Genomic DNA, 13,498 nt, shown 5'->3' with positions numbered 1-13,498 from the left:
AATGACGAGTGACGTCACGTTGAGGACGCACAGGTTGCCGCCTGAGACTGCAGGAGGGCGCACCTGGACAGGTAAATATGAAAGCCGGGGATGGAGAGGGAATCGGGCAGCGGTGGTGGGATTCTGGCCACTGCAGTTACATGATTTTAAGCGGCCGCTTTAAAGGGGTAATCCGGCCCTAATACATCTTATCCCCCTTGACGTCACACGGGGCGGAGTCGTGACATCACGATACTCTGGCCCCGTGGTCGTCACGCTTCACACTCGGAGCCTCCAGCACTGCGGAGAGCTCACAAAAGGGGGGAGGATAGGGGATAAGATGTATTAGGGCCGGAGTACCCCTTTAAATCATTGAACCGCAGCTGCTTCTGCGGGGCCAGAAAGAGTCTATCTGCGTATAAGACGCAGATAGACTAAGCTAAAAAAAATTCACTTTAAAAATGCGTGCTATACACCGATAAATACGGTACACTGCACAGACAAGGGTGTATACATAAAAAACTAGTCCACAATTGTGTATTTTTGCTCACTCTGTATACCTTATTTTTTTTTACAAAAAGCAATAAAAACTACAGATAACGGCGCATAAAAATGAGCCCTCACACATCCCCGTATGGGGAAAAATAAGAAAGTTATAGGAGTCAGAAGGGGACAATTTTAAACATGTTAATTTTCGTACAAAAGGTATAATTTTTTAAAAGTAGTAAAATAAAATAAAACCTATCTAATTTGGGTATAATCGTAACTGTATGGACAGACCTACAGAATAAAGACAACATGTACATTTTTACCAAAAAAGTGCACTGGGTGGAAGTAAAAGCCCCCAAAAGTTTGCTAAAGTTGGCTTTTTTTTTCCAATTTGCCCCACAATTTTTGTTTTTTTGTTTTGATTTTGTGATAAAATGATCGATTTAATCACAAAAGTAAAATTGATGAAAACAAGCCCTCATATAGGTCTGTCGGAGGAAAATTTAAAGAGTTGATTTTTAGAAGGTGAGGAGGAAAAAACGAAAGTGCAAAAATGAAAAAACCCTAGGTGTTAAAGGGGTTTCTAATTACATATGGTTAACAAAAATGTATCCTTTTTCTTACTTTTAAAAAAACTGACCACTAGGGGTCTCCCTACATGTCCCGGCTCAGAGTTCGGACTCATGCCAGCCTGGCAGCACGAGTCCAAACTCTCAGTGCAGCCGCGACACTGAAGAGCACAGCGCAGCTCCCTGCCTGTCAATCAGAAAGACGGGAGCGAGCAATGTGCACGGCATGCCGGACGGCTGCTATGCCTGCTATATTGTGCACCCGCCAGTGATAACAAGCTGGCTTACAGCACTGTGTACTGCTAATTTGTGCACCTGGCGCCGGCACATACCCCCGGCCCGCACCGGGCTGTGCACGGCAGGCATGACAGCTTCTGTGCCTGCTAATCTGTGCACCAGATTTTGTTTTTTTTTTAGCACTTTTTTTTTTTATTCCAGAAAATGTTATTGGTTTTAAACATTCCAAAAATTGTACAAACAAGGATGCAATGTCATATACACTACAAACAGTTTACAGACATTTTGATACACAAATATAGCAACATCTTGAAGATCAGAGCGTTGTCTGCTTAAGAAAGAAAACATCTCAATATCAAGTGAAAAATGTAAAACAGCTGTATACACAGCATCAACAGTGAATAGAACATCATTGTCCCCTCTAATCACAGGGGCATAGAAAAAGGGAGAGTAGAACACAACCAAAAATAGTGGAGCTCAATCAGAAACTATTGTCCGCTAAAACTACTATGTTTCGGATAGTGAGGAGTTGACATCCATGAGTTCCAGCGTTTGAGAAATGTATTGTGTGTTAGAAGCTAAAGAAAACGACATTTCATAGTCACAGATGAGGTTCAAGAGGTTGACAACTTCACAGAGGGAGGGAATTTTATCTGATTTCCAGTGTAACTATCTGCAATTTAGTTGCCATGTATAAATGAGCAATAGGGTATCTAATATCAGGAGGTATTGTGTCAAAATTCATGAGAATGAGGACTGTTTCTGGGGTCAGTGTTCCAGTGGTCAGCAACTCAACCCCTTTCCATTTTTTAGCACTTATGCCAAAACTAGTAATGGGTGTAAACATAGAAAAAAGGGGAGAGTGTTAAAAAGGTGACTGGTTCCACTGCAACTGTAAAAACTAAAATGGACCTGTGTAATTCAATCAAGGAACCAATTTTCTTTACACTAAAAAGGATTTATGCCTAACATGCCTAGAACATTAGAGTCCAAGAAGGTAAGACAAGAATTAAAAAATGTTGTGGTCCACAGCATGCACTGCAAGAGTCACTGTAACAGCTGCATGCTTTGGTCATATGTACGAAGGCAGTGTTTCTTCAGTGCACTCCGCAGTGGTCACACATAACTAACAGGTCTTAAAACTGACAACTACTTAAATGACAAGAGTTATTAGAAGTTTGTGTCTGGTAAATCGCCTCTAAGGTGTGTGTGTGCGCATAATATTTAAGCAGATAAATCTTACCTCATCACTTGGGTCATAATACTGCTCCAAATAAGGATGGGCCAGAGCTGCCTCTACTTCAATTCGTTTGTGAGGGTTGAAAGTCAACATTTTGTCCAACAAATCAAGAGCTGAAAAAATAAAAAAATAAAATACATGTGGTTTTAGGCGTTAAGTGGTAACAACCACTTATCCTGGGGGTCTGCTGGCACTATTTAAAGGGGTACTCCGGTGCGAAGACATCTTATCCCCTTTCCAAAGGATAGGGGATAAGACGCATGATCGCAGGGGTCCCGCCGCTGGGGACCCCCTTGATCTTGCACGCAGCACCCCATTACAATCAGTCCCCGGAGCGTGTTCGCTCCGGGTCTGATTACTGGCGATTACGGGGCTGGAGCATTGTGACATCACGGCCCGCACCCGTGTGATGTCACGCTCTGCCCCTTCAATGCAAGCCCCCCGCGGGACCCCCGCGATCAGGCATCTTATCCCCTATCCTTTGGATAGGGGATAATATGTCTTCGCGCCAGAATACACCTTTAAAAGATTCAACACATATCATATAGGTTTTCAGAGTACAGCTCCATGGATACCAACTATATGCCAAAATGCTGGGGGTGATATGCATTGATATGCATTTTGCTTTACTATATAGTAAAGTGCAGTCTGAAGCTTTGTCTTATACAGAAACAGTTCAGTACATTATTTACAACTGGCATTAATGGCTGACATATACCACTGTACATCTATATAGCAACATGACAAGTAGGGGTGGCACTACTGTGGCAAAGAACAAGCCAACCAGGAAAAGCGCACAGAATATATGGTGGGAATCAAAGGGTTTGCCACAGTGTATCATGGGTGCACTAACAACTTTTCGAAAAAGGAAAAGTAGAAGCATTTAAAACTGTTAAACCTTTCCTAAACCATTGAAAGAAAGCCTAGGGGTAGAGAGGAATGTGATCAGCTGAATGGGCGGTTTTGCTGTTCCCTGACTAGAAGAATCAAATTATTTTCAACCCCTGGACTCTCTCTCAATGGAGAAAAATGTTCTTAAGTGTTCTAAATAAGGGTGAGTGCAGCTACTTTTTCTTTATTGTTTGTCTATATAGCAGTACCAAATTGGAGGCATCTGCCTAAAGCTAAAAGCTAGTAAGGAATGAAAAATTAGACAATGTAGCAGAAAAAAGGATATATTACATGAAAAGTCATGGTACCGGACAATTACTATTTTGAAAAAGTCTACTGCCCAAGAATGAACATAACTGAGAAAAATAAAAAATACATTCATCTACTTCATACCTGTATTAGAAAATAGGTTTAAAAAGTGTCTGACCACAAAGAAGTTCTTTAAAATACATTTTGTGTATTTGAAACTTATGTTTTAAATATTATCTAAAATGAAAAGCATAAGCTAGTGCACCTTTGGCTCTGATTATTGTGTGTTACATTTTAAAAGTTTAAGCTGTCATCAACATGGGTGCATGAGCTCTCCCCCTACAGCTACCGCCATGTTAACAGCCAGTGACAATGTAAAGGTAGGTGACCACCTTGGTGAATAGTACATTCATTGGTCACTATTCCCCAAGGTGGTCACCTAACTGCTGTTAATGATATTCCTATTCTGGCAATCATGCCTGAAGGGCAAAAAAAGGAACTTTATTATAAAAACAATAATAAAGTCAGTTTTTGTTAACAAAATGTCCCATTTATACAAAAAAAAAATTGTGATATAGACATTAAGTTTACCTTTGGGGTCTGCATTTGGGAAAAGTCTATTCCAGGGCACCTTGTTTTTGTGTGGGAGTGAAAGCAAGTAGTTTCTAGCTTTCAAATTGATTATACAGTTCAGATCCTCTTGAGAAGGTGATCCAAGAATGCCTGTAATAAAAAAAAAAGAGGTTTTAACAAGAGAAGAACTCCCACTACCTTTGACATAGAATAGTCATGTGCAAAGACTATCTGCCCTTACCAAGAATATGATTAAGTTGATCAAGGTAATGCTTCCCTGGAAATATGGGCCGATTAGAAAGCATTTCTGCAAGAATGCAGCCAACAGACCAGATATCAATTGACTTGGTGTATCCCTAAAAGACAAAGGCAAATAAAAGAATATTGAAAAGGACACAAACCTTTATAATATTTCACTGGTAGTTGTTCCAGGCTCCATAAGCTTTTTTACAACTCCCTTCTCAACTAAAGGATACATTTTAAGGGGTATTATATCTCCTTTTTTACCCTAGGCCAAGCAATATATTTTTATACATATAGGGGAGATTTATCAATATGTATCTGTGTGCAGCCACTTCACAGCTTTTTTTTTTTTGCTGTTTGACTTATGTGCGCCAAATTTATCAAATGAAAAATCACCTCAGAACTTGCTGTAGGATGTAATTTTTCTAAGGTGTCCTAATATGTCAGGAAGGCAATGAACTCTCCCCCATATTTCTTGGGCCTGCAGTAATAAAGGTTAAAAAATGGATTCTTACCTACCCAATCTCCCCACACAGGACCTGCCAACTCAGTTAATTACAAGCGGAGACAACACATCATGGCACCCAATGACAGACTGAGATGTCTCTGCTCTGACAACTCACCTCAGAAGCAAGTGGGGGGGGGGGGGGGGGGAAGAAAAAACACCAGGGGACTGGTAGGAGCAAAACAGAAGCTGCAGGAGAACAGGGTAGGTAAGACACTTTCTTCTTACCTCAGGTCTACCAATTAATTTATTTTTATACTGTAATACCCCTTTAAGGATCTAGTAAAATTACAATTTTACATAATCATTTAATCTAAATAGTCACATAATAGTAAATTATGTTTAAAATTCAGCATACACATAAAGAAACCACAGATAAAATAAGGAAACCATAAACTATGTTCAGGACTTTTAAGGCAGTCACTGAAAAGAATTTCAAACATGGCTACACTACATGGTGACTTTAGCCACAACAAAGTTCCAAAGGCCAAAGCTGCAATACCATGCTCCCTGAATCATGCTGCATTGCTGCAAACGTAGGTGAACAGGGTCACTTTGCAAGAATCAAGTGGCTGCAGCCACTTGGATTGCATCAAACCCATTCACTTACAATAACTTCAATGCAGCACATATCAGAAAGTGCAACAGTGCGATATTTGGCCTTGTGGCCGGCGTTGCAGCTTAAATTGCCATGTAGCCATAGCCTAATTTAAACAAGTAACTTATCAAATGGACTTAAAATTAAATTAGAGTCCTACCTTGGAATTTAACATTATTTCTGGAGCTCGGTACCAACGAGTGGCTACATATTCTGTCAGAAAACCAGTGTGGTCATGATCTGGGTCTGCAACACGTGCCAATCCAAAATCACAGATCTGTTAAATAAGTGTTACATGCAATAAATATTTATAATATATAAAATATATTTTTATAATTACTAATATACAGAGACTGCACGTCTCATTAAATGATAGCTGTTGAACTCAACCAGTTCTTAAAATCAGTGTGGAGAGATGCAAGTTCACACGAACTAATAAATAGGACTTTGGCACGGAGCTTGCTTGGCCTTGTGCACTTGCCTCAGAGACCAACCACAATGTATGGACCTGCATATCTTCAAACCAATCATATGAGTGAGAGTTTAAAGGGGTATTCCAGGCAAAACTTATATATATATATATATATATATATATATATATATATATATATATATATATATATATATATATATATATATATATATATATATATATATATATATATATATATATATATATATATATATATATATATATATCTCTCTCTCAACTGGCTCCAGAAAGTTAAACAGATTTGTAAATTACTTCTGTTAAAAAATCTTGATCCTTTCAGTACTTATGAGCTTCTGAAGTTAAGGTTGTTCTATTCTGTCTAAGTGCTCTCTGATGACACGTGTCTCGGGAACAGCCCAGTTTAGAAGAGGTTTGCTATGGGGATTTGCTTCTAAACTGGGCATTTCCCGAGACACGTGTCATCAGAGAACACTTCGACAGAATAGAACAACCTTAACTTCAGAAGCTCATAACTACTGAAAGGATTAAGATTTTTTAATAGAAGTAATTTACAAATCCGTTTAACTTTCTGGAGCCAGTTGATATATTTAAAAAAGTTTTTGCCTGGATAACCCCTTTAATTTTGCATACACCCTTTAATCTTCCTCCTCCAGTCTCCTTTGTACAATCACAGTGAATAGGAGCCTAAAAAAAAGTGTGGCAAACATATTACCCACTTTATACAACGCATGGGAGAAACACCAATTCATGCTCATTTGGCTATAAAACTAAAAAGCAGTAGTGAGAACATACAAAAGTGTTACACAAAATATAACATACCTTCAGATCACAGGTAGTGTTAAGAAGCAAGTTTGATGGTTTGAGATCACGATGTAAAACATTAGCCGAATGAATGTACTTCAGGCCTCTCAGAATTTGGTACAGAAAATAACAAATATGGTCATTGCTAAGGTGCTGAGTCTTCAGGAGCTTGTAAAGATCAGTTTCCATAAGATCCTGAACAATGTAGCTGAAGGTAGTGATGTAAGGTAAACTGGATCTTTTTATCCCCTCTCCAATCAAGTAAATCATATAAACAGAATTAAAGTTTGAAAAATAGGTAGCAGAATGCTACACTATGGCAAACACAACATTTTTTTTACTCAATCTAAAAAGTTTACCTAAAGCAGTGGTCTCTCCAATTTTTAGTTTTGCCACTAATGGACAGCAATAGGGTTGAGACCACTGCTCTTGGTCTGTCCTAACATTGTGGATAATATGCACTATAGTTCTGTTTTTAATGTCATTTTTTTTAAAGTACTGTCCTGTAAGTCTATGCAGAAAATTTTGGAAATTCTAAAGTCAGCAGCATGCTCATTTTGTTATAGGTAAGCTGTAAATTTTCACACCTACAATGAGGAGTAAAATCCACAACTAAATCCACTTGTAACACATGCAAATTTTGCTGTGGAATAGCCATAAATTTCAATTACTACTTAAATGTCAGTAAGTAGACGAGTTCAGGAACATATTCTGGTACACACTTAGGTTAACATGTTAGACAGGGGTTAAGTAAGAGCCTGCTGTAAACATGGCATGCGCTTTGTTTTTTCCTGCGACATACGATGGATCAGAGATAACTGCAGCACCTAGACTTTTAGTCAGAGGGGTGGACAATCATTTACAAAGAAAGCTGATGAGTTGACTGTGTTCACAACAAATGAAAAAGGATACACATCTTTCATCTGCTCAATGGTTGGAGCTCGAATAATGTCGTTTATTCCAATAATATTCTCATGTTTGAAGCGCAGCAAGATTTTAATCTCCCTCAATGTTCTCTGGCAATATGTTTGATGCTCAAAGGGGCTGATTTTCTTGATAGCAACTCGTACTTTGTTCACGTTGTCATATGCAGAACTAGAAGAAAATAAACAAAAGAATTGTTATGTTTTAAATTGTTATTAATTTTAGACGGCAATGAATGTTGCTTGGTGCACCCCACTTTTAGAAAGCTCATCAACCTTTAACACTAAAAGAAAATGTCACTGCTGGGTACAGTGTCTGTCATACTGTAACATAATCACTTTCCACATAAGCAATTTTCCAGATGAAATATGAATTTTACACATGCTATACAGGTACAAGGGTAGGTGACACTCATTATTCACAAGTAGATCATCATGTTTCAACCCACTGCTCCCAAATAGGTAAGAAGAAAAAAAAAAAAAAAAAACACATTGTAAACCTCCCCCCCCCCCCCCCCCAAGCAGTACATAACTTCTAAGTAAGGAACATAAACTACCTTCTGCGTCTAGCATGCTATGCGCCTATATGCAACAAGACCTCCCCTCCCCTTTTTTGGCCTATTAATGAAAGGCTATGTGCAGGTCACGTGCAATCGCTTTACTCAACAGATCTGACGCTATTAGTTCTAATAGCATCATAGGCCAGACTGATGCTGACAGTTTGGGGAATCAGATTTTTTTTAAACTTGTGTACAAAAGTTTAAAAAATAAAATAAAAAAGGGGTGTATAAACCTGGATGCAAAGGCTTTTTTTTTTTTTTTTTTTTTTTACATGTCTTTTTGTGCATTTTATTTGGAAAAAAATATATGTTAGAATCAGGTTGGGAGACTCTTCAAAGACAACGATCAAGGGGATCTCGCTGTCCCTTATCATTGGTTTACTACACATCTGTTGTACTTGCTGGAAATGAGGTTTGGGCAGAGGGTCTGCCAATGGAGCAAATACAAACTTCTGGCCTTGACATGGCAAGTGGGCTTGCACGGTTTAATCAAGAGGTACACTAACAACCTGTTTGTTTTTTGAAATCATGCTGAAAAGCAATTAGATCATTGAACAAGTTGGGGGATGTGTGGCTTAGTTTCTGTTTTCTATTTGTGAATTACAAACTTCAGCAGTGGACAGTATCCTTAAAATATACTCCTATCCTGACCCTATGTGAAACTTATGGGTTAGCCCAGTTATTTGTAATTTACTAAGTAAATAAAATCCACCTTTTTGTGCATAGGATTGACTTTAGGTGATTCCAAGTGCCCTAGATGTGGGATTGAAGAGACCTTTGCTGCATATTTTGTGGGGATGCACAGCCCTGGATCATTCTGGAACTGGATTAGAGATCTTACAGGGTGGAGGTTTGCTTTCTGGGTATTTTGTATAAAGGTAGAAGTGTCTGTAGGTATACTTACTGTGACCTTAGAGTAGTCTGGCAAAAAACAACTTATTACCTATCCACTGGATAGGGGATGTGTCTAAATGCAGGGAGTCCAACCGCTGAGAGCTCTGAGAGGAGCGTGGTACAGGTCACACGCGCTCTATTCATTTCTAGGAAGGAATTTTTTTTTTGTTATCAACTGGTTCCAGAAAGTTATGCAGATTTGTAAATTACTTCTATTTAAAAATCTTAATCCTTCCTGTACTTATCAGCTGTTACTACAGAGGAAGGTTTTTTTTTTTTTTTTTTTTTTTATTTCTTTCCAGTCTGACCACAGTTTGCTATGGGGATTTGCTCCTAATCTGGACAATTCCTGAGACAGACAGATGTCAGCAGAGAGCACTGTGATCAGATAGAATAGAAATTAAAAGAAGAGAACTTTCTCTGAAGCATACAGCAGCTGATAAGTACCGGAAGGAATAAGATTTTGAAATAGAAGTCATTTACAAATCTGTTTAACTTTCTGGCACCAGTTGATTAAAAAAAATAATAATAATGTTTTCCACCGGAGTACCCCTTTAAGAAAGGTAAGTGCAGCTATGCATTAGCTCTACCTGCCCCATCCAAAGCATAGAGAGTGAACAGAGTGGTGGTTATGCATGTGCACTAGGGCTGCAGCTAATTATTTTAATAATCGATTATTTGATTATTTGATTGATTAATCGGAAAAAATTTCTAAAATAAAAAAAAGGGGGTTCAGCTGATTCTACTTGAAAAATTATGTACAATGGCCATATTAAAAAAGTTTCCAGCATATGATGTGACCAAACAGCAGCAAATTATTATTTTTATTTTTTTTATGTTTACGCCGGTTGCCGTACAGGATCATTAATGATCCTGTACAGAACCCAGTGTAAATTTGATATTGCCGCATGGCTAACTGTCTGAACTATTAAAACAAAATGTTAATGATTCACAAATATTTTTTTAGTTCAGAGTTAGCCATGCGGCAGTATCAAATATGTAAAGAAAAAGAAAAATTATTTAACTTTTTTGTATAGCACTAGGAAAAGGGGGAGCAGTTTATTTACATTTCTTTTACTTTACTCTTTTTATATAGCACTCCTATACACATGGGGTTATGTGCAGACTGCAGAGCATTGCACCCAACCCATGTCTGTAGTACTACAAATACTAGGGTGCAAATGCTCTGCACCCCCCCCCCCCATGTGTATAGCAGTGTATATGTACAACATACACACCGCTATACCCATGGGGGTATGTGCAGAGCATTGCACCCTTGTGTCTGTAGTACAAACACTAGGATGCAATGCTCTGCACATACTACCATTTGTATAGCAGTGTGTATGTAGTACACACACACTGCTATACACACAGGGGTATATGCAGAGCATTGCACCCTTGTGTCTGTAGTACAGACTAGGGTGCAAAGCTCTGCACGTACCGCCACCTGTATAGGAATGTACACAAACTGCTATACACATGGGGGGGGGGTATGTGCAGGCTGCAGAGCATTGCACCCTAAGGTCTGTAGAAGACACTATGGTGCAATGCTCTGTCTGCAGACACTCGGATGGAGGCCCTGGGAGGATCTCCGGCCGCCAGGGCTGCAGCACAGTGAGTGTGTGATGTATAGGAACCTCAACCTACTGTACGGGGGTCCTGGAGGCGGCAGCAGGTGGCGGCGGATGGCGGCAGAAAATGGAGGGTCACTGATCCTCATGGGCTGAGTGGGGGAAATACAGGTAAAATGGCGGCAGGGAGGAGACCGTTAGGAGTAGGAGCAGCAGCCTCCTAACTGGTAACAATGATCGGAGGGTGGAGCGGAGAGTCTCAGCCTGAGACGGTCACTGAGGCTGCTGTGGGGTTTTCGGGACGCTCGCCTGACCGCCTGCCTGCCCGAAGCAGCCTCCTGATTGCGGACAACAAATCAGGAATATCGGTATAAGTTATCGGCTATCAGCCTGAAAAGTCACAAATTGTCGGTATCGGCCCTAAAAAATCAATATCGACCGATCCCTAAACAAATCCTTCCAAAATTTGCTAAACTGCAGTTTTCAATTTCCCACACAATATTTTTTGGTAAAATTATTGATGTCATTACAAAGGACAATTGGTCACCCAAAAAACAAGCCTCATATGAGTCTGTGGATGGAAATATAAAATATGATTTTTAGAAGGGGAGGAGGAAAAAACTAAAATGCAAACACAAAATTGGCCTGGTCCTTCAGGTGTTAAACAGCAAGTCTAGATAGTATCATTAATATGACAATTAGGCTAATATATCAGTAATCTGGATCCGTAATGTAATCCTACATGATTTATCTACAGCTTGTCAGTTTTACAAGCTTGTCAATGTATTTTATTCTTCCTGCTCAGTCTTGAGTCCAGGACTATACACAGCCAACATGGCATTGTAGGGAAAAATTACATTTCAAAATCACCCACCATACCTTGAACTTGGCTCAAAATTTCGAAAGAAACTAGATTCTCTTTACTTTATCTTTAAATGCCTCCAAAGGGAGTTGGTCACTTGACACCAATATTTTACTTATGGTTTTACCCCTATCCCTGTAGTAAGAATAGATATCCTTATACTTCCAGAATTGTACACCGCAGAAAAGTAAAACTATTGTTTTCTACACTTCACCATTTGAAGTGAGCCACCTCCACTATCAACACCTCAGGAGTATGACCAGCCACCACAGTAGTCAGAGAAATGGCAGTAAGGTTTCCAGAAATCCAGGATCATAAGAACATAGCTGCGTTTGTCCAGAATAGCACCACTATTAGCTGTTATACCCAAACAGGACAAGTTCCACTGAAGTAAATACAGCTGATACCACACAATCTGCCAAGCAGAATTTATTGCTATTTGATTTTTCTGTAAGGATTTTACTTAAAGGGGTATTTCAGGATTTTTTTTCTTCCGCCTTTGAGTGTATGATACAAAGTTATGATACTGTGTATTACACTTTTATTACCTCCATGTGCCATGTTTGTCCAGCTTTTACTCAAAAGACCCACACCCGGAAGAGCTGTAGTGCAAGTCAATTTACTGTTGCCTCTGACCTTTCCCAGAATTCCATGCAACCAGAGAATATATGTCCGTCACAAGGCATGGTTGTTCTGCAGTGGGTAGGTGGATAGCAGGGTGGAATGGATTTACTAAAGTAATGCTATTCATCCACCCTCTGCAGAATGGCCAGTAGCCCCCCCACCCCATGGAGACCACGTGACTGATAACATTGTCTTGCGCTACATGAAATGCTGGGAAAGGTCAGACTGCAGTAAAATAAAAAGAGTTGCTTGCACTACAGCACTTCTAGATGTGGGCCAGATACATTTTCACGATTCCCGGGGGATGCTCCTGCCCCAGGGATGGTGAAGATATGAAGTTATAAAATAGTCACCGCCGCCATAAGTAGTGCCCTGGGCGGGGAGCTCTTCTCACCTACTCCCGTTCTTCGGCCGGGAGAGACGCCCCCTCCGCTTGATTGATGGGCAGCGTCATCGCTCTGCTTTGTCTGTTCAGTGAGCGGAACAGTGAGCGGAACAGTGAGCGGAGCAAATGTAATAAAAAAAAAAATAAAACAAAAAAAAAATCAACCTTATCTGTGTAAGGCTGGGTTCACACCACGTTTTCTTAAATACGGCTCCCGTATACGGTTGGAAGGAGGGGGAGCTTAATCGCGGCGCCCGCACTCAGCCGTATTCGGGAACCGTATTTAATGCAAGTCTATGAGCCGACCGGAGTGAACCGCAGCCTCCGGTCGGCTTCGTTTTCGGCCGTATGCGGTTTCCCGACCGCAGGCAAAAACGTGGTCGACCACGTTTTTGCCTGCGGTCGGGAAACCGCATACGGCCGAAAACGAAGCCGACCGAAGGCTGCGGTTCACTCCGGTCGGCTCATAGACTTGCATTAAATACGGTTCCCGAATACGGCTGAGTGCGGGCGCCGCGATCAAGCCCCGCCCCCTCCTCCCAACCGTATACGGGAACCGTATTTAAGAAAACGTGGTGTGAACCCAGCCTTAGGCTGGGTTCACACCACATTTTTCAAATACGGTTACCGTATACCGTTTTCCGCTAAAAATGTATGACAAAAACCGTATGCAACCTTATACAACCGTATGACTCCGAATTAAAACGTATACGTCTTTTCCCCGTACGGTTCTATCCGTTTGCATCAGTTTTTGCCAACGGTTTTGCTATTTTGTTGGAATTAGTTTTCTAGCAATTTAATAAAGTTACTATTGTTCTATTGAAATTCCAATCTGCGCATGTGTCAACTCC

The 13,498-nt window shown here is 40.1% G+C and overlaps 1 protein-coding gene across 1 annotated transcript in view; it reads right to left on the bottom strand.

The window, feature by feature from the left end:
• MAPK1 (mitogen-activated protein kinase 1) overlaps nt 1–13,498 on the bottom strand; it is a 63,572-nt gene that overhangs the window by 12,240 nt on the left and 37,834 nt on the right. Inside the window, exons 2-7 of the mRNA XM_056532079.1 lie at nt 7,741–7,923; nt 6,847–7,036; nt 5,734–5,850; nt 4,469–4,583; nt 4,246–4,377; nt 2,518–2,627 (exon numbers count right to left, since the gene is read on the bottom strand). Coding sequence (XP_056388054.1) covers nt 2,518–2,627; nt 4,246–4,377; nt 4,469–4,583; nt 5,734–5,850; nt 6,847–7,036; nt 7,741–7,923 — 847 coding nt within the window. The remainder of the gene's footprint in view (nt 1–2,517; nt 2,628–4,245; nt 4,378–4,468; nt 4,584–5,733; nt 5,851–6,846; nt 7,037–7,740; nt 7,924–13,498) is intronic.

This window comes from Hyla sarda, chromosome 1 (assembly GCF_029499605.1).
Source record: "Hyla sarda isolate aHylSar1 chromosome 1, aHylSar1.hap1, whole genome shotgun sequence".
Classification (NCBI taxonomy): domain Eukaryota; kingdom Metazoa; phylum Chordata; class Amphibia; order Anura; family Hylidae; genus Hyla; species Hyla sarda.
Note: the sequence above shows the minus strand (reverse complement) of the source record. Positions and strands in the feature narration are given on the sequence as shown.